We start from the raw sequence: 22300 nt of genomic DNA on the forward strand, positions 1-22300 counted from the left end.
AATCTTATTAATTCAACCACATTAATTGTTTCTTCTGCAATTTTATTGTTGTAAAGTTAATAGATGTAATGTGTATTATTTAATTGAGCGCGCTATGTACGCAATTCAAAACATTTACAAAATCCTATTATAGCTAGTTTGTCATCATATTTATGAAAGCTATAACTTCATCTAATTTTTGAAAAAACTATTACGTGTCCTTCTCATCTTAGATATTTGCTAATGATGACTACTCCATTATTGTTAAGAAAATTCATCATTGAGTTTAACTCAATTAAAAAAAAATTAGTCCATATGTAAAGATTTGTATAAAATTGTATAAGAACACGACTCAGAACATTCTAACGCTTACCAATCGAATATATCTTTATTTAAAAAATTAAAATACTAAAAAGAAAATGATGGCGTCTTCTGTGTTTCTTCTCGCTCCCTACTGACTTCTGGTGCCACGTTGTTATGCACCTTATTTTTATTACTCTTTCCGTCTTAATTTATGTTGCTTGATTTTTGAGGCCGGTTCAAACAATTTTTTTAATTATTTATTTATAATTATTGATTTTTGCATTTTTTTTTTGAGATTCTCTTATACAACCAATCAAGCCAAGAAAAAGGATAATTCAGACATTCAATTCAATCTATAAAGAAAACCCCAACTAATTTAATTAAAGATGAGATAAGTAACTCAGTTTCAATCTAAAAAAAAGGGATATAAAATTTCACTAGAATGAGGTTCAATTTAAATTAAAGTAAAATAACCTAAAAATAAACCATTTCATCTTGATTTTATAATATGAAAATAAATTGAGACGGATATTTCTAGTAACCTTGATATATATTTGACAATTAATATGAAATGGCCGGAGTATAAAATATGCTTAGGATTGATACCGTTGTAACATTTTCAGCCCTATACATGCTATTGTCCACAATTACACATTTACGTTCACATATTTATATATGTGAGCTGCTTGGTTTAAAGTCCAAGAAAGCGTATTTAGCAAAATTGGTTGACACTTGCATAAAAAATAACCACATCAGATATTCAAAGCGTCGAGACTACTACTCAAATGTATTTGTTGACAAAATATCATCATGATTCATGACCACAATTTGATTAAAATAATTATATATATATATATATATATATTTGTTGCTGTTATGTTATTTTATGTTTGTTTTTATTTTTTGTGTGTCATTGCCTTAAGTTTTGCCTACGGGTCGTGATTTTCTTTAACTGATTACTCGTGCATGTTGCCCAGTTTTTGCCTATTTGGCAACCATTTATAGTTAATCATCAATATGTGTAAGGTTTAATAATGCATGAAAAAGTTACGCACACGTACCAATAAATACATGCATATATAATATATATGTATTTAGTTGTTTAACTTTATATAAATTTAAATATTTATTTAATTATGTGTACACTTAAAATTAAAGAGCATAAATAAAAATTACTAATCAATGACATGTGCATGCAATAAGTTTATAGCACCTCAATTTTTAAAATAGAGTTTTGAACAGCAAAGAAAGAAAAAGAGAAAAAGGATAAAAGAAGGAAGAAGGAAAGAAACGAAGAAATAAGGAAGAAAGGAGGAGGAGGATAGAAGGAAGTTTAGAAGAAGCCATGCATTAGTGACTGAAAGTAGAAATCAAAGAAGCCCCAAAAATAAAATAAAAAAGATCAAAGAAGAAAAATGAAAATTTGCTGCACCTTGGCGGCAAAAAGAAAGACCGAATAACCTTTTTCTGTAATAATTAAAAATTGAGTTATCTCGAATTAATAAATATTTTGACACATTTATTTATATATTAGGGCCTTTTTTTAAGCGGCAAACCGACTTTCCTCTAAGTTACTAGTAATATTTTGACACGCCTGATTCCGTAATGGACCTAAAACCCTGTAAAATTTTGAGCCCGTCTTAAAAAAAATAATTTTTATGTATGAAGTGCTTTTAGAACTTTGAAGTATTGAAAATTATTTTTATAAATAAGCAGTTGAGTGTTTGGATAAAAGTGCTTATATTGAAAATAAGTATTTAAATTTTAGAGTTAAAAGAATAAAAAAGATAATTTAAGAATTTAATTAAAATATAAGGAATATAAAAGTAATTTTCATGTTGAAGCACTTAGAAAAAAATAATTAAAAATCCTAATTTTTTTATTTTTGACCGACTTATTTAAAATTAGCATTAGACAAACACGTCCAAAATAAAAAAGTGGTTAAGTTGTTAGTGGTAAACGCAGGAACAGACAGCACCACTGCTATAATAGAGTTGCCAACTTTGCTTTATATTTCTTCGTTACCAAAGTAGAACTTTCCAGGTCTCTCCTCTATGCTAACAGAATACTTCTATATTCAGCTCATCGCATGGGTATGTTCTCTCTGAATCCTTCGACCTTCCTTCGTTAATCGACCTAGGGTTTCTTATTTTACTTCTGTTATGGGGTTTATGTTCAATTTCGATTCGAAGTTGCTTATTTTCTGTGAAATTTGGATGTTCCAAAAAAGATAATAAGTTGCCTTAGTTTTAGGATTTCGGAAATGTTCTCTATCATAATAGGCAAAATTATAGCTACGTATTTGTGTATTTTAATCATAGTAGAGATTATGATTATAAGCAGCTTATAAGCTAATCCAAACGGGTCTTGGATTTCCCTATGGATGATTATTTCTCATGAGATAGTTGCCAAGGATTCTGGTGGATTAATGGATGGTGGAATTTTGGTTGTTTACGTGATAGATAATAGTGAAGAAGACATCAAGGCTTTGCAGCTTGTAACATCTGGTATAAGTTTATCACCATGTATATATATACACACACTTCATTATATAGTGTGTAAAAGTGAAGTTAGTATAGCTAATAAATTACTTAGGATTGTCTATTTAAGGAAACGTAGTGAATGTGTTTGTCTGTCTCTGTACTTGAATGTCAGCAGAAGATAGTGTGATGAGTAATGCTGAAGATGGGAAACCTGATGAAGCTGTATAACCTGATAAAATTGATGGAGGTAGGCAACAACTTCATTGATGTGCTTAGTGAATGCTTCTTATGCTTTCAAGTGACACTCTGTAGCAATATTGATTCTTTTGATCTTCTGTTTTTCCTTTTTTTTTTTGGGCCCAAGTATCTTTTGTGTGTTTTTGATGTGTTTAATAGATTTAAGGGCATTTAAATTTTCTTAAGTAGGAGTTGATTTTTGGTTTATTGCTACTGTAACAATCATTTCCGGGTAATAAGGCTATACTTCTGCATCTTTAGACATTCCCTTTCTTCTCTATATATCTTTGAATTCTTATTTGGAACTTTCTGGGCGTTGTTTAATCATATATCATTGCACCATGGTTCTTAGTGCCTATTGAATACCTTTGTTGATTCCTTTGTATGGGTCTTCTTTTCTGAATTGAAAATAGTCCATGAACTCTTTCATCTAGGTTTCTAAATGTTCTTGCTTTATACTTTACGAAATCAAAACTACATTAGCAATTTTCAAAATGTTTTGTTAAAAGGTATACCTTTTGTTTTAAATGTCTAATTTTTCCTGTAAGAGGCGCAAATATTACTTTAGATGGTTTAAGGATACTTCTGAGACTTGATTCATTTTAGATTAATATTTGCTCTTATCTTTCAAATCCATTTTTAGTATGTTGTATAATTTTAACCTATAGACTATGCTTTATTCCCTTGCTTTCGTTATCCCCTCTGGATAGAATTAGCAACCGTTTTTGGATGTTTTTGTCTTGAATGTTCATGAAATGGGAGCAGACGACATGATGTCGGAAGGATGCAAGCCAGATGATGTTGTAAATCCTGATAGCTTGGAAGATGGTAGGTAGATTGATGAACAGGTTATGTACAATCTGTTTCTTTCTTTGAGTTCTCGCTCCGTTTTTATTTCTAACTCTTGCCCATCTGCTTAACTGCTGAATCTTTGAAGCTTTTATTCACCGTAGGCTTGATATCATCATGAAAGGTCTTTCTTTCGTTTATTGGTTTATTTTAAAGTTTTTTCATTATTTGGGGGTAGGGCATGGGCTCATGTGTAGGGGGAAGGGGAAGAAAAAACTTTGATAAGGTTGGAACCCTGTATATAAGGGTTGTATGGTGCAGTTTCCACTGTTAGGCTGCAACTTTTATCTCATTATAGAACCGGCTTGTCTAGTTCACAAATTTCCTTTAGCCTTTCTTTTGAAAGCTACTCTCGCTGGCATCACAAGCCTGTTAAAGTTACACTGTACATCTGATATTTGTTTTGTCTTTTGAATTTTTGCACACATATTTTTTCCCAGACCTTAGTGCGCGGTCTATTCAAGATGCTAAGCAGTGCTAGTTCCTCTTATTTATGAAATTCTGTAAGAGCAACTAGACGCTCTTCCTTCTCAATAGTTATGATAGTTAACAATACCTTGATAGATATCTTGGGGAGGGCATCGACTCATGAATAGGGGAAGAGAAGGAAGAAGAGGGAAGAAATTGGAACCTTTTATATAAGGGGTGCATGATGGAGTTGCAACTATTGGGCTGCAACTCTAACCTCTCATTGTATGTAAGCTGGCATGTCTAGGTCATAAATTCCCCGTAACTTTTCTTTTGAAAGCTACTTTTGGTGGAGAGTGATCTGATTGTGGTTTATTTGTCGAGAAGAAGAGAATCAAATTGGCAATTTTTGCCTTTGCCTTCTCTCGGTATTTTTCTTCAGCAAGAAGCTAGACTATTTTCATGGCTTGGCTATCTGTTGTCGTTTATGTTTTTGAACGTACTATATTTTTTGCTAGTGGTGGAAAATAACATGGAGGGGTGGTGGTAAATGGGTTGGGGTGGTGAGGTGGCATGCCATGTGGCATCCACCTCATCAAAATGTCAGTGACATGCAATTGGGCGTCCATGTTGGCAGCCCTAACGGAGGAGGGTCATATTTGAGCCATTTGACCAACTTTGGGGGTATTTTTGCACAAGAGTATAGCTGAGGGTAAAATTGATCCTCTTCGCATTGTAGAGGGGGTAAATTTGAACCCTTTCCCTTAATTTATTAATAGTCAGTGACATTAACAGGAATCGACTAATAACACCGTTTTCACTTGTACTATTTAATTAATCAAAGTAATGGCTCTAAACAAGAACTGTCTCACATGAGTGCACTAAGTAGTAAAATGATTAGCTTTTACTAAATCAGTTTCTCTGTGAGAATTCGAGTTGAAAGAAATACGGTAAAAGTTATGGTTAATAGATATAATTATATTCAATAAATGCAACTATGGCCATTGCATATATTGATTCTATACCTGCAACTAGCTTCTTTTGTTTTCAGTTGCAAATGTAGGTTCCATGTGTGCAGCTTATGACCATTGTGTATATCGATTCCACATATGCAATCTGTGGCGATTGTGTATATCGAGTCCATATATGCATCTATGGTTCCTTTTCAACTCTTAACTCTTTCTATAATCCCACGTGTATTCCTTTGTTGTGATACAAAGACAATGTATGCAACGGCTTTAGTTTCTTTTCTTTCTTTTCGGTGTATTCTTCTTCTAGCAAGATTTGTTAGAATATATGCAAGAATTGAAATCATCATTCATCTTCTATTTTAAAATATTATTTTTCTTATAAAATTACATGACTAATTTATTTCCGTCATTAATGTTCACCCTTCCCTTCAAATTATTTTGAGTGTCGCCGCTGTTTGGCTATTCAAGAAGTTATGCAACTCAACCATTTTTAGTTTTTGCATTTATAACTCAAAATTTTGGTGTATTGCTTAGATTAAAGATGCATTCATCTGTTTCTGAAAACATTCTTTTATAATTTTAAGCAAAATCTAGTATGAAGTTTGTAGCGAATGTTTATTTAATTAATGATTTCAGGCCTGGAGAAGGAAGCAAATGTAAACGTGAAGCCAACACATGTTCCAGTCAATAGAAAGAGACATTTGAATGTTGTATTCATTGGTCATGTTGGTAAGTTGTCGTTTTTTTGTATTGTTTGATAATCCCTACTACTGAAAATCATAATCTTTTTCTAGAAGCATCAAACCTAGCTCTTTAAAATATCAAGGAAGAGAGAAAATGTAAAAGAATGGATGATTCCAGACTTTTCTGTACCCTTATACTGAGACTTGAACCCAACAATATTAAGTAATAAATTATTACCTTTTAAAGAAACAGTAGGCAAGATGTTGTAACTGAATTTCCATTTTGATGTATTGTTGTATCTATTTCATCAGAGAAATTATGTTTGCTGTGTCTGTCCAGAAACTGAATAAAACAACTGGGACAGATATATTTGACTCAGCCCTCCAGATGTGTTGAGGTTTTGTGTTTGAGTGCATTTGTGATGTAGTTCTTATGGAATTAGGGAAGCTTGAAAGTTGGTAGCTTTGTGCACTATTTTTGTTCCTCTTTCCTTCCTTGCATCTCTTTTTTTTTTATTTGGGGGGATAATCATTCTGTCTTGCATTGATATCAGTAACTTGAGAAGTCCCACGGATGAAATAGAAATGAGGAATTGTGATGTCTCTGGATTTTGGATATTGCAAGTTTTAGTTTTGTCCAATTTGTTCATGTAGTCAGAGTCAGCTGGGAACTTGCAGTTTGTATGATAAGCTACTTCACTTAATAGTTTCTAATGTAAAATTTGGTGGAAACTTACCAAAGCTCATGTCTCACATAATCAATTTTGATGATTATATGACTCTTGGGCTTATTATATATCATTTCAACTGCAGATGCTGGAAAGACCACAGCTGGAGGACAAATACTATTCCTTAGTGGTCAAGTCGATCATCGGACTATCCAGAAGTATGAGAAGGAAGCAAAGAATAAAAGTAGAGAGAGTTGGTGAGCATTTCCTTGTGTGAAGTGTTCAACTTGTGCTTTCAACACTTTTTAATGCCTGATCATGTGTCAGGCCATTGTGTGCAACTTAATGCCTGTTCAACTTGTGCTTTCAACACTTTTTAATGCCTGATCATGTGTCAGGCCAGTGTGTGTAACTTAAGATGCTTGATTATTCTTGATTAAAAAACATTCTAGGATGTTTTCTCTTGTCAATATTGGCTGGACTATACCAAGGATTTGATGTAAAATTATTGGTCCTGTGGGATCTCACACGGATTTTGTTTATGGACTTCATTTTGTCTTGTATATCTGCTGTTTTACTGCTTCGTAGCTTCTACTGCCTTTCAAATTTCCTTAACAGAAAGGGTAAAAGAAAAAAAAGAGAGCTTGTCTTATGTTTTTGTTTTTGTCTGTTAGGTATATGGCCTATATCATGGATACAAATGAAGAAGAAAGAGCGAAGGTATTCTTATGATTTATTTATCTATTTATTTTCCTGAGAGGTTGGGCTGCATTTACTTATTTCTTGCTTGCAATTTCCTGTGCAGGGAAAAACAGTTGAGGTAGGAAGAGCACATTTTGAAACAGAGACAACAAGATTTACAATCTTGGATGCCCCGGTAACTTCCCTTACAAATTGCTTCTCTGCTTTACCTTGTATATAGCAGGACAAGTTATGAATCTAGGTAAATGAGTTTATTTTTCATGACGATTGGTGTTTGCCCCATGCTTTTAAACATAAGGATTTCTACAACGAGTCTCTTGCTGTGAAAATTTTGTTCTCCTTGAAGCAGACACAACAAGATTACAATCTTAGATTCCCGGTAACTTCCTTTGCAAATTGCTTCTGTGCTGTACCTTTTATATGCAAGAACACATTGTGAATCTAGGTGAACACTTGCCCCATGTTGTTTTAACATAAGGATATCTAAAGAGCTCTTGGCATGAGTTTGACCATGCCAAAATTCATCATTGAGCTCTTGCATGGTTGGAACTGACAGGGGCTTAGTAAGAAATCTCTAAAATATGGAATACCATACGTCAGGCCATTTGGTGGACTGTCTGAAGCTACTCAATTTTTGAAGGCAAAAAATAGAAACATACAGAGCCTTAAACATAGATGTACTTTTTTGTGAGCTTTTTGGTGCAATCTGGTTATTGAACATGATGGTGAGGGAATGCTAGACACAAATGGGCAATTACACAAACCTGTAATTATTCCTGATGCACTGGCTTAGTGTATAACTTTATAAAATTTCTATGTACTTGTAAAAGAGATTTTTCTGTGAAAATTTCTTTCTCCTTCTTGCACGACTGAATCTTCTGCATGCTTGGTGCTTTCATCTAGCCTTGCGGAAAGAAAGAGAAATTGCAGTCAGTCTCTAGGACATGCATTTATGAACGGCATTTTTTCTGTGAAAATTTCTTTCTCCTTCTTGCACGTCTTTCTGATCTTTCAAATGAAAATGAAGCTTGACACCTGTCTCCTGTCATATCTCATGAACTCACTCCAATTCCTCGTCATAAGGCAGTAAATCATCTTTCATTTAGGTTTTACTAGTTTTGTGATTTTGAGCCTTACCAGCCAATAAATTTGCTGCATGGTTTGAAGAAGAAAAGTTTAGCACATTATTTTAAATGAGTGAGTTCCTTTGAAAAGAGATATCGTCTCAGTTTACTGCTGATTTGAGGACTTAAGTATGATAATTTATCTAACATATCATTTGTAAAGTTCAGTATCCACTTCAATAATGTGTGAGACAACTGTGTACTTATCCAAAAGACAAGCTTGGTGCTTCATGAGTGTGTAGTTTTATGACTAGCAAAGACCCAGAGATCGTGAATCACGACGAATGCGAGTTCAAAACTAAGTTTCTATAACTGCATGTATTTTTCTTGCTAATCCTTAAATTCTATGCAGTGCTGCATGTATTTTTCTTGCTAATCCTTAAATTCTATGCAGTGCTCGATTTTGTTGTTCTGTCAGCTTACATTACGGTTTTTCATTATGTTTTCTCTTATTACCAGGGTCACAAGAGTTACGTCCCGAATATGATTAGTGAAGCATCTCAAGCCGACATAGGTGTATTGGTACGAATCGTTATCCTTTGCCGTTGGACTGTATGGTAGTTCATGAATTCTGTCTTTGGATTTTGGAAATGGTACACTGATCTTTGATTTGGCTGTTGTGAATGTTATATCCGCTAGAAAGGGTGAATTCGAAACTGGATATGAAAGAGGTGGACAAACACGTGAACATGTTCAACTTGCAAAGACACTAGGACTCTAGGAGTTTCTAAGCTCCTTGTTGTTGTAAATAAGATGGGTGATCCTACTGTCCTCTGGTCTAAAGAAAGGTCTTCTTCCATCTATGTTTGGTGACATGCATTTGAAATATTAATTGTTCTAGGTATTAATCTAACAATTGTCTCTTGAAGGTATGACGAGATCCAGTCAAAAATGATACCATTCTTAAAATCATCTCAATACAATGTAAAGAAAGGTAAAGGGGATTATCTACTCATAAATTGCATCTTTGTTGGCTGAAGTTCTTGTATTTTATTGATCCACGCAACCTATAAAACAAAAATGGAACAGTAAAATAATACAAAAAAAGGAACATCTTATAAGATCTATTTGCTATAGTGGCCAGTAAAAGGATCTTGCATTCATACGATTTCGTACCCTCTCATTAGAGTTTACAGGTGAAAAGCTGATCTATATCAAAATTTATCTTGCTTCTAGTGAATAATCAAGTCAGAACACTAAAACTTGTTTCCCAATTCACTTCTCCGATAAATTATTGGAAATTTTCATGTCCAACTTCAAATAGTTTGTTGTCAATCTGGCCATTGAAGTAAATAAAGCTCATAAAATGATTTTTCAGAAGTCTCCGACATACCTAAGAATAGAGTATTTCAAATGCTGCCACTTGTGTTCTGTGCATTACAGAAACAATACCACCTGTTTGTATGATACCTTATAGAAAACCACTTCTTGGTATAATCAAAGGAGAATGCTGATTGTGGAATCATATTTTTCATCATTACATTGTATTTCAATCTGTTTCTTTACTTTGCTTAAAATTCCACGTGTGAGCAAATATTTAATTTCTGCACTTGGTTCTGAAAATTTTTGTACTTGAATTGCAGATGTTCAGTTCCTGCCAATCTCTGGTCTCCTTGGTTCAAATATGAAAACTCGGGTGGAGGAAGGCGTATGCCCATGGTGGGATGGTCCATGCCTTTTTGAAGCTCTTGATGCGGTAGAAGTTCCTCCCCGAGATCCTGAAGGTCCACTAAGGTACTTCGGTTTTGCTGATCTGGTGGCATTCTCATGCCACTTTGCTTGACATTTCTCTTAGATTGATGATGTAAAGAGATTTGTGACCTCCCTGCTGTTGCTAGCAATGCTTGAACAACTGGAAAGGTGGATTTCCTGTTTTCTTTTCAGTGCTTAACTTCTGTTATCTTCTTTTTGAAGTGAGTTTAGCTGTCACTTGCCAACTCACTTGCCAACTTTTTGTCTTTTGAAAACAACCTCTTTACCTTCATGAGGCAGGGGTAAGGTTTGCGTACACTCTACCCTTCCCTACACCTCACTTGTGTGTACATTGCTGTTGAACTTTGGATTTAAGCGATCAAACATTATTTTTGTTTAAAGTGTCTTCTTTTCAATAGTACTTGCTTTGGAGATGTACTTTGAGATGTCATTTTGCATAACATATTTTATTATTTGAACAACGTTTTCAGGAGGGAAGGTCAGTTGAACTAAGATGACAGCAGACGCAATATTTGGTCCTTTGCAGCATTAACCTGGAGCTAAGTTGACGTGATCTGATATATGCACAAACATTCACCAGTTTAGTGTCTGCAGTGTGTGCTATTGGTTCTGGTATCCGTTAAAGTTTTATAGTACCATCCGATGATGGTGGTTGTTTTTTAGTACGCTGTGCTGTATGAATCTATCTTAATTTTGGTAGCCAATAGATCCATTTTACATGCACCAGAAATGCCGATAATTGGGCCTTTGCTTATAGCTGATGCATAACAGTTAAACCTGTTGAAACACGATTGCACCATCTTCTACGTATGGCTCTGGATTAATGCATCCTTCCTCACTTGTGGGCTGCATGGATCGTTTTCAGACATTCTGCCCCCTACCCCCCCACCGCCCACTGCCTGTTTTGTCTGGAGTTTTAAATTATTTTAGCGAGGCAGTGTGGAGGTCAGTGTTGTTTTATACTTCATTTTCAGGTCAATGTTTTCTCTTATCTCTGGCTGAAAGTTACTTGACGGTAAGGAAAGGGGGCTGCAAGGGTTGTTGGGGATGTCAAATATTTTTAAGATTAGTCCGATTGAATCTTAATTGGAGACGGCTAGATTTCAAAAATTGATTATAACTATATGGAACAATTACGGTAGGATTTCCTTTTTATATGAAGCATCGAAAAATTACTGAACAATTAGTATGTACTAGGACACTACAATGACCATATAGATTAACCAACTTGATCAACTATTGAGTGATTAGCAACTTGTTTATTTCATGGTTTAAGTTGCCTGACCTATTACTGTATGGAGTGAGAATTATGTCATCTGATAGCAGAGGCAAATTTTTCGAGATGAGTTTTAGATGTCAGCTATGGCAGGTTCTATGCTTTCTAAGAGCAGTCTAGCCTTTGAATAATATTGATTCGAGATGAGTTTATATGGAGTAGCATTTCAGTAACGATTGGTATAGCGGACCGAATTATTTTGGGATAGAGGATAGTAATAGTAGTTATATTTGTAGTTAATCCTTTGAGGTACCAAATCCCATCAACCCTGGTGCAGAATAGTCTTCCTGATGATGCTATAACACGTTCACTTCACCGGATTGGCCTGTTTTCAAAAGCTTCTGCATTAGGTTTGAAAAACATTTATTTTTTGGACATGTGGTACAAGGAATTAAGGTACATAGGATAGAAATTTAACTCTAAAATCCAGAGTTTATATTAATTATTATAATTATTGTTATAATAAAGTCATAGTCGTCCTAGACATCAAAATCTTCGACTCCTTTTTTTTAATTTGTTTCAAAAATTTTTCATCTACGGTTGTTATAACTTCAATTTTTTTTTACCTTTATTTAAATGATTTATAGGTACAAAAGTTTCTACAGATTATTTTGAATGTTCAGCATAAGACATATTCACATCAATTGGATTCATTTACTAAATCATAATTTAAATTATTGTGATTTCTCAAAACCAAACATTCAAATTCAAATATTCCCTAAAACTAAATAAAACAAACTCCAAAAAAAAAAACGTTTATGACCTTTTTTTCATTCTTAGTATTTCCCCTTACTTTTTATTGAGTTTACGTGGGGAACAGACGAAGCCGTTGTACTTTCTGGACCGCAAGTTTCCACGTTTTCCTTCTCTTGTAATTGGCTGTGTGGTTGAGATTTTGAGTTTGTATTTAGTGTTATATAACTATTTATTTTATAAAATCAATTCATTATTTAAAAATATTTTTCAACACTTCAAATATATCAACAATTATTTATGATCAACTAATCAAATCGAGCTGAATACTGTAATAAATAAGACTCGACCCTTTTTAAGTATCATCATAATTATTTAGTATTTTCAAAATTGTAAACATGGTACATGACGTGGATGAGGGATATTTTATTGAAATCAGATGATATTTGATGATGACAGTAGGCGGCTTTAGTTGCCTTGTCTTGGATATTTTACCATTCGATAAATAAATAATATATCGATTAAACTCCTAAAACACGGCATAAACGACAAGATATTAAAGTATATGTTTTCTGGAAATATATTCCTTTTATCATTACCCTAGAAAAATGTCAGCATATACCTTATTATTAATTCACTGCTATTCTTGCATACACTGCCAAACAACCATAAGAGTGAGAGACTAGTCGGAAAGAGATACAGAGGAGAGGAGACCAACAATGGAAGCAGAATATGGAAAATCTCCCTCTGTAAAGACGCCATTGATCGACGACCGAGAAAAACAGAGCTATCTTGATCAAAAAAGAAATAATGGAGATGGGTTTAGCAAGGAAGAGATTGTTGAGGAAATGAAGAAGCAAATATGGCTAGCAGGACCCTTAGTCAGCGTTAACCTTTTGCAGTTTTCTTTACAGCTAATATCCATTATGTTTGTTGGTCATCTTGGAGAATTGCCCCTTTCTGGTGCTTCCATGGCTAATTCCTTCACTTCTGTTACGGGTATCAGCCTATTGGTCAGTACTTCTTCTTTTTTGTTTTTCTACTTGCTTTAACCCAAAAATATCTGTCTTTTGAAGAAACCCAACTTTTGATTTTTCGATTTATATCAATAATTACTAGTCTACCCATTTATACAGTGGCTGTGATGCATTGTCTCTTATCCTTTTTCTGTTACGACCCAAGCTTATGTCAATCATTATCTGCTTTGGGCTTAGGCCGGCACGGATTTGTCTTTCGACCTGCGCCACATCGAGTCCCATTCTGAAGTGGATTTACATAAGGTGTTATATGCGCCTCATTTTCAAAAGCTTGCAAACCTAAAAACCCTGCTAATCGTACTCGACCGAATGTGACATTTTCCTAAAAGTTGTACAATCTTTACTTTGCTGTTAGTAATGTCTAGATATTGCTCAATGCAATCTCAAAAACCAAGGATGAGCAATCTGTTAGATCTTTGCACTGACCATGTTCTCATATTTTCTTTGCTGCTACTGTAAATTTCTTAAAATCAGAGACACCCAAGAGTAACTCATTAGTCATGTCATTGCTTTTGGAATTAAAACACCCACTTAACGACCAGGAAGGAAATGTATCATAATTATTTCTTCAAGACATCAAAATCTGGTATTCCTACATCTTCTTATTAATAAGCTAGGGATCTAATGGAAATTTTTCTTCCCTGTTTACAAATAGATGGGGATGTCAAGTGCACTCGACACATTTTGTGGACAGTCGTATGGAGCAAAACAGTATCATATGCTTGGCATTCACATGCAGAGAGCAATGATTATACTTTCACTTGTAAGCATACCTCTTGCAGTCATTTGGGCAAACACTGGCCCTATTCTCAAGTTCTTAGGCCAAGATCCTAGTATATCTGATGAAGCTGGTCAATATGCCTTGTATTTTATCCCCGGTGTTTTCGCTTATGGCTTGCTTCAATGTGTTGTGAGATTTTTACAAACACAAAGTATTGTCATCCCCATGGTGTTATGTGCTGGAGTTACAACCTTAATCCACGTCGTTGTCTGTTGGATTTTGGTCTTCAAGTCTGACCTTGGTGTCAAAGGAGCTGCTCTAGCAAATTCAATCTCTTACTGGCTTAACTTCTTGTTCTTGGCTCTTTATATCAAGTTTTCTCCTTCATGTGCAAAGACTTGGACAGGATTGTCAAAAGAAGCTCTGAAGGATATGCTTGCTTTCCTTAGACTTGCGATTCCCTCGGCCATCATGGTCTGGTCAGTCAGCATTTCTTGATTTTTTCTTCAAGTAGCACCAAAAAAAACCACATATCACGTCACTGGATCATAGTTGAATACTGGTTTGTTTATTGATTTTAACTTGTCTACTTTGGTGATTATCAACAGTTTAGAAATGTGGTCGTTTGAGCTAATGGTTCTGCTTTCTGGCCTCCTTCCAAATCCACAGTTGGAAACCTCAGTGCTCTCAATCTGGTTCGAAATTGTGCACCTCTCATTTATACCATGTACTTCTCACTGGTTTATCAAGCAAAATTTCCATTTTCAAGTCTTATTGATTTGCTTCCTTGGTTCTTAGTCTTAATACAGCTGCAACAGTTTGGATGATCCCTTTTGGGTTGAGTGGTGCTGTGAGGTTAGTCATCGAAAAATGTATATTTTTTGGTTCGTCTTAATTATGAAGTGCAACCTCACGAAAGATTAGCAGCAGTGATTTACCTGGCAAAACTCTGCTAATTATGAAGATTTAAATGATTAACCAAGTGATCTGAAAAAGAGTTTGATAGTTGAAGATGGGAAATGCATTTTCAGTTCTGTTTCTTTGATAATATTTTTGTGCCATGCAGTACACGGGTCTCAAATGAACTAGGAGCAGCTCATCCTCAACTTGCACGTTTGGCGCTGTATGTTGTCTTAGCGGTGGCTGTTATTGAGGGGCTTGTGTTGGGATTGGTGTTAATATTAATACGTAACATATGGGGATATGCTTACAGCAATGAAACCGAAGTTGTTAGATACATAGCCATCATGATGCCATTTCTTGCAGCATCAAATTTCTTGGATGGCCTTCAATGTGTTCTCTCAGGTTCGCACTTATCTATGGTGCAACAGATTTTACTAAGGCCATATACATGTAGTTGAAGATTTTTTGAAACTATATAGTTACATTTCACATTCAGGTGCTGTAAGAGGATTTGGATGGCAGAAGATTGGGGCAATTATTAACCTTGGATCCTATTATTTGGTGGGAATTCCTTCTGCTGTCTTGATGGCTTTTGTTCTTCATATTGGAGGGAAGGTAGCAACTTATTGTTTATGCTATCCGTGCATATAACTTTTCTTTATTATTTCAATTTCATGAAGATTTGATTAATACTACCTTTTATTTCGAATCACAAACAGGGATTATGGATGGGTATTATTTGTGCACTCCTAGTACAAGTGTTGTCTCTTCTTTTCATTAACCTACGCACCAACTGGGAACAAGAAGTAAGCAACTCCCACAATGACGGATTACTTGATACTTTTCAGTTTTTCCTATATATAGCTGATAAGTTTTTGTTGTTGTTGTTGTTGTTTATTTAGGCAAGGAAGGCTCAAGAGAGAGTGGAAGAAACAGCATTACCAGTGGAGTTAGTGTACTGAATTGAACCAAATATTTTGACCTGTTAGACGGTTTATCGTCTAGGAGAATTCTAAGAACTTTAATACAGTTTTGTGGCTCTGCTATGGACTAAAAGATCAATGGCTTACTATCATAATATAAATTTAAGTTACTTCCCAAAATAAATTCTCCAAATTAGAAAATTATATAGTTTTTTATTCTGGAGAAAGAGGAAATAGGTGAACATGTTAGTTGGTAGTTGTTTACCATGTAAACAGGTTGCCTGTTTGTAACAAAAGAAAGTAGACCCTGTTATTTTTTATGATAATACAAGAGCTAACAATGTTTTTGATGATTTGATATCATAGTTCTTGAATAAAGACGATGGTCTTCATCTCTTAAAATTTGATAGGAGTAGGTCAAAAAATGGTCCCTAACCGTATACTTATCGATTTTAGTCATTTAAGTGTTCAAAAACTTATCAGGTTTTAGTCCTTAAGTGTTCAAGAACTTATCGAGTTTGGTCTCTTGACCATACACTGATCAGATTTGGTCCCTTAATTATACACTTATCAATTTTAGTCTCTTTACTATACACTTACCGGTTTTGATTCTTTAAGTATTCAAAAATGTATCAAATTTGTTTTTTGTCCATTTTTATATTAATAGCTTAGATTTATATTAATAAAATCCATGCCTCCTTTAAATTAAATTTTTAATCCATCTTTGGCAATCATCAGGAGCATGCTTTCCGTTTCTAATATGGAGCCCATTTTCCTATGATTTTTGTTAACGAAATTAAAATTTAAAAGATGGCATCGAAAGATCTTATTTGTGCAAATCCCACCCTTTTTCTCAGATGTTATCGTTTTGAGACTCCTATTAGTTCAAATTCACGTCATGAAAAATTCTTCAAAAAAGAATTAGTATGAACCATCCATATAATCTTTTTTTTTTTGAGACATAGTACTCAAAATATGTCAAATTTTTTCTAATAATTCTTTTCTATTGTATCAAATTCACTTTTTCTATAAATTATACTCATTTTAAAAAAAAATAATTTATAATCTATAATTACTAAAAAATTAAAATGAGACCCTGCAAATTTGGAGGCCTAAGACAGTTTTTTTTTTTTTTTTTTAAATAATCTTGTAGAGCCAGAAGAGCTCAGAAGTGATTGTATGAATGCAATTTGATTCTAATTTCATTGAATCCAACAAAACATGTCTGCTCCCACCAAATTTAACTTCAAGGAAAGAGGCAGCAGCTTTCCTTGAAACAACTCTATCTAGAGGAATATTGGCAAAAGGAATATTGTCAAATTAAGTACCTACTTACTTGGTCCACAATCAAAAGATTAGCACATGTTATATATGTGAGTTTTCTGAATGTCAAAGTTAAAATTCACATGACTCAAAAATTTGAAAAATTTATTTATTTAAATTATTTATTGATTTGACTCTTTTAAACTCGTTCGAATTTGATAAAATCTGTCCATTTGACACAAGAATAGTAGTGCAGCTTTTGGATTTCCGAGCTCCCACTTCATTTGAGAATCGAAAACCTTGGACGTGGGGTGCATTTTGAATATCCTACGCCGCTAAATTAACCTTTTGCATGTTATTTAGGGAATCAAGAATTTATATATGTACATAACTATAAAAATTCTACGTATCTTATATATAATATAATTTTTTTTTTGAGGGAATTGAGTAAATACCTTTCCTCATTCTTTGATCTGCCCTTATGTCATACTATTTTTTTTTGAGGGAATTGAGTAAATACCATTCTCTCATCCTTTGATCTGCCCTTATGTCATACTATTTTTTTTTGAGGGAATTGAGTAAATACCTTCCCGCATCTCTTGATCTGCCCTTATGTCATACTATTTTTTGTGAAGAGAATTTTCTTGTTTGGGCTCTCCCGATAGCAGAAAGCAAGAGAAAAAGGTGAAAAGTGAAAAAATTATGTTATTAATTGGGTCATGTAAAAGAAAATATTGTTTTAATTTGTCCCGATGCAATGTATATATGATACGAAGTTCACAATGCCAGATCTCTTTATATCATTTATCTCCTTCTACTTTTTAGCACTTGTTTTCAATGCTTCTCCTAATTTACTTGGTAAAATATAACATAGGAGATTGATAAATAGAACTACGAAATCTGTTTGTAAGATTTTTTTTTCCTTCTATTCAAATTATAACTGATCATAAGATATCATTTCATGTATTTCTTTTTTTAAGAGTAATCTTTTGTTATCGTTGTAGCTAGGAAAATGTGCATTACAAAATTCAAACCTAATAAAATCTTAAAACTTAATTAATAATTTCTTTTGACTAATTAAACTTTGCATAAACTCTTATTACATAATTTTTTAAACCAAAATGTGATATTATTGAACAAAAAGTTCTAGTGAGCTTTAATAATTAACCCCTCTTTAATGGAGTAACAAATAGTTGAGCTATCAATCAAACAATTTTTTGGATTATACAACCTAGAGATAACAGTATAATTTAGTTAAATAAGAAGTTAGTTTAATAATTACGATCTAATTAACATGTAAATACTTTCCAAGATGACCGTCAAACAAAGTGAAGTCCTTTTCTCCTTTTCTTTTGCCCATTCTTCTTTGTGCAATCTCCATTTGGTGTGCTGTCAAATTTAGTATTCAAATAGATAAAATAGATGTAGCATCTACGACTAATTTCTACATTCATATGTAATAATTTACGTAAGACTTGACAACCTGAGTAGTCTCTAGCACGGAAAGCAACCATGTAGTCATGGCTGCTACTATGCATGTAATGCCTTGGGGATCGTTTTAGTTTATAATATAGTATTATTTTTCTAACTAAAAAAAAACACTCTCTCGTCATTTCATATGGTTTTTTTGCTCCTTTCATTTTTACTCCTTATAGAAGTGTGTATCTGAAATCCGGTTAAGTTGAATTTGTCACGAGATTTAAGACAAACAAGGTGATTTAACTTATAATTTAGAGATTAAGCAACTAAATATGTTGTTAAATAAGCTTATAAACAACAATAATATAACGTAATATGCGAATGGAAAAGTAGGATTCAAATATTGTTGCTTCTACTTCGGTTCCTGATACAACTTCAAGTTGTTAATTTCGGAATCAAAGGTGCTTATGTATGCGTTGTTAAGAGTATAGTAAGGACCAACGTGAGTTGTGGTGTAGTGGTGAGTCTATTCCACACTTAACCAGAAGTTGGATATGGTGAAAAAGGAGTGCCACCCCCGAAGGGATCGTGGAGTGTCCGATTCGATTCGAATATAGTGGGCTCCACGAATTTCGAACACCGAATGGAAAACTTTCTCCTATGTGCGCAAACAGAGATGCCACTTTCAATGATGGACACCGGCCGCTGTTGATTTCAAATGCCTGATTTTGAAGCGTGTTCATTACTCTGCACAGACTCTCACTATCTTTCATTTGAATCAACAAATGATGTATGTCACCCAAAAAAAATAATATAGTAAGGGGTCGCTTGAATATGAATATTTTCGCCAATACAAGAAATTTTTATTTTGCTTTTTTGATGATTCGAAACAACGACCTCAAAATTCTTCAAGGGTGTTTACCTCAGTGAACAACACTCTCTTGTCCTCTCGTATGAGTGGTTATGAAAATATTTGACCCTAAAATTTATTTACGTACATTTCCTTCTATAATTATGACTGGAAACTTCAACAGAGAGAGAAAGCTAAAGAGGAGATCCTGAATAGTGAGTGGAGAGGAGACTAAAAATGGAAGCAGAATATGGGAAGTCATCCTCTGTAAAGACGCCATTAATCGACGACCAAGAAAAACAGAGTGGTCTTGATCAAAAAAGAAATAATGAAGGTGGGTTTAGCAAGGAAGAGATTGTTGAGGAAGTGAACAAGCAAATATGGCTGGCAGGACCCTTAGTGAGCGTTAACCTTTGCAGTTTTCTTTACAGCTAATATCCAATATGTTTGTTGGTCATCTTGGAGAATTGCCCCTTTCCGGTGCATCCATGGCTAATTCCTTCACATCTGTCACTGGTGTCAGCCTCTTGGTCAGTGGAACATAATTCTAACTTCTTTATTAATCCTTCATGACATCTTAATTGACTAAGTTTAATTAATATGGTACTGATTCTAATGAAATATTTTCTTCTCTGTTTACAAATAGATGGGGATGTCAAGTGCACTGGACACATTTTGTGGACAGTCTTATGGAGCAAAACAGTATCATATGCTTGACATTCACATGCAGAGAGCAATGATTATACTTTCAATTGTATGCATACCCTCTTGCAGTCATTTGGGCAAACACTGGCCCTTTTCTCAGGTTCTTAGGCCAAGATCCTAGTATATCTGATGAAGCTGGTCATTATGCATTGTATTTTATCCCCGGTGTTTTCGCTTACGGCTTGCTTCAATGTGTTGTGAGATTCTTACAAAAACAAAGTATTGTCATCCCTATGGTGTTATGTGCTGGAGTCACAACCATAATCCACGTCGTTGTCTGTTGGATTTTGGTCTTCAAGTCTGACCTTGGTGTCAAAGGAGCTGCTCTAGCAAATTCAATCTCTTACTGGCTTAACTTCTTGTTCTTGGCTCTTTATATCAAGTTTACTCCTTCATGTGCAAAGACTTGGACAGGACTGTCAAAAGAAGCTCTGAAGGATATATTTGCTTTCCTTAGACTTGCGATTCCCTCGGCCATCATGGTCTGGTCAGTCTACATTTCTTGATTTATGTACAAGTAGCACGGAAAAAACTCGTATATATATATATATACACACACTTGTGCTACTGGTTTATTTGTTGATTTAACTTGTCTTCTTTGATGATTATCAACAGCTTAGAAATGTGGTTGTTTGAGCTAATGGTTCTGCTTTCTGGCCTCCTTCTAAATCCACAGTTGGAAACCTCAGTGCTTTCAACCTGGTTCGAATTCTGCACCTCTTATGTACTTCCCACTTGTTTATCAAGCAAAATTTTCTATTTTCTAGCTTTACTGATTTGCTTAATTGTTTGCTAGTCTTAATACATCCGCAACAGTTTGGATGATCTCTATTGGACTGAGTGGTACTGTGAGGTTAGTCATTGAAAAATATATTATTTTGGTTCGTATTTAACCAAGTGATCTGGAAAACGAATTTGATAGTTGAGGATGGGAGATGCAAATTTTTATTTCTGTTCTTGTGATCATATTTTTGTGCACCAAATGAACTAGGAGCAGGCCCTTTTGAGGAGGGTATCTTTTTGGTTAATATCAGCCCGGCTCGCATGAACTTCCGGTCTTTCTTAGTTGACAACTTTTTTATTGCAAGGTCATCCTCAAATTGCACGTTTGGCGCTACATGTTGTCTTAACGGTGACTGTTATCAAGGGGCTTGTGTTGGGATTGGTCATATTATTGCTACGTAACGTATGGGGATATGCTTACAGCAATGAGACTGAAGTTGTTAGATACATAGTCAGGTGTAAAAATGAGCCCAAATATAGATAATTCGTCTAATCCGTCCAAATTTTTATGGGTTGGCTCAAGATAATTTATATTGGGTTCAATCTCAACGGCCTTATCCATTTTAAAAGAATCTTCAATTGAGCCAATTTAATCTCTAATTTTAACCCGTTTTGAGGCTTTTTATTTGCATTGGTGTAATCTATATTCTCATATTAAAGATATGAATTACTATCTATTTTATATCTTTTAGGATTAATCTATTCATTTGTAAATTTTTATTTTTATTTTCTTGAGTTGAAATTCAAATTATGGTTATAAAAGATAAATAATAATATGTTAAAATAATTGTGATTAAGTGGGTCAAATTGGGCGGGTCATGATCCAAACCGAATATAGCCCAATTGAGCCCAAAATAAATTTGGACGGATTATGACCCAACCCAATTTTTATTCAACCCATTTTAATATTCTCAATTTCAACCCAACCCGCCCATTTGACACCCCTAGTCATCATGATACCACTTCTTGCAACATCAAATTTCATTGATGGACTTCAATGTGTTCTCTCAGGTTCGTACTTAAATATGATGCAACGGATGTACTAAGGTCATATACATGTAGTTGAAGATCTTTTGAAACTATATAGTTACATTTCACATTCAGGTACTTTAAGAGGATTTGGATGGCAGAAGATTGGGGCAATTATTAACCTTGGATCCTATTATTTGATGGGAATTCCTTGTGCTATCTTGATGGCTTTTGTTCTTCACATCGGAGGGAGGGTAACAACTTACTATCCCCCGTTAAAACTGCACTACTAGTTTAAAAGATCTTTACGCTGTCCGTGTATCTAAACTTAAATCCTTTATTATCCTCTTTATGGTGTAATGTCATTAAGATTTGATTAAATTTTTCGTTTTCTTTCAAAACAAACAGGGATTATGGTGGGTTATTATTTGTGCACTTGTAGTACAAGTGTTGTGTCTTGTATTCATTACCCTACGAGCCAGTGGGGAACAAGAAGTAAGCAACTCCTACAATTACTGGTTACTTGAGACTTTTCAGTTTTCCTATATATAGCTGATAAGTTTTTGTTGTTTATTTAGGCAAGGAATGCCCAAGAGAGAGTGGAAGAAACAACATTACCAGTGGAGAGAGTGTACTGA

The 22300-nt window shown here is 34.3% G+C and overlaps 2 protein-coding genes and 1 pseudogene across 2 annotated transcripts; all 3 read left to right on the top strand.

Annotated features, from left to right (window-relative positions):
* The first annotated feature begins 3018 nt into the window (after positions 1-3018).
* On the top strand, positions 3019-10876 carry LOC129896010 (uncharacterized). The gene is given in 11 exon segments (XM_055971824.1): positions 3019-3830; positions 5867-5959; positions 6727-6838; positions 7256-7301; positions 7387-7458; positions 8867-8929; positions 9033-9113; positions 9116-9195; positions 9277-9341; positions 9991-10267; positions 10591-10876. Coding segments are annotated over 10 exon segments (885 nt in total). The 5' UTR covers positions 3019-3757; the 3' UTR covers positions 10191-10267; positions 10591-10876.
* A 1780-nt stretch (positions 10877-12656) lies between these two features.
* On the top strand, positions 12657-16031 carry LOC129895659 (protein DETOXIFICATION 16-like). The gene is made up of 8 exons (XM_055971392.1): positions 12657-13102; positions 13782-14326; positions 14456-14542; positions 14646-14702; positions 14914-15152; positions 15247-15365; positions 15470-15556; positions 15653-16031. The coding sequence occupies exons 1-8, from the start codon at positions 12809-12811 to the stop codon at positions 15710-15712; spliced, it is 1488 nt and encodes a 495-aa protein (XP_055827367.1). The 5' UTR covers positions 12657-12808; the 3' UTR covers positions 15713-16031.
* A 3411-nt stretch (positions 16032-19442) lies between these two features.
* On the top strand, positions 19443-22300 carry LOC129896075 (protein DETOXIFICATION 16-like; annotated as a pseudogene).

The sequence above is a fragment of the Solanum dulcamara genome, chromosome 7 (genome assembly GCF_947179165.1).
Source record: "Solanum dulcamara chromosome 7, daSolDulc1.2, whole genome shotgun sequence".
Taxonomy (NCBI): Eukaryota; Viridiplantae; Streptophyta; class Magnoliopsida; order Solanales; family Solanaceae; genus Solanum; species Solanum dulcamara.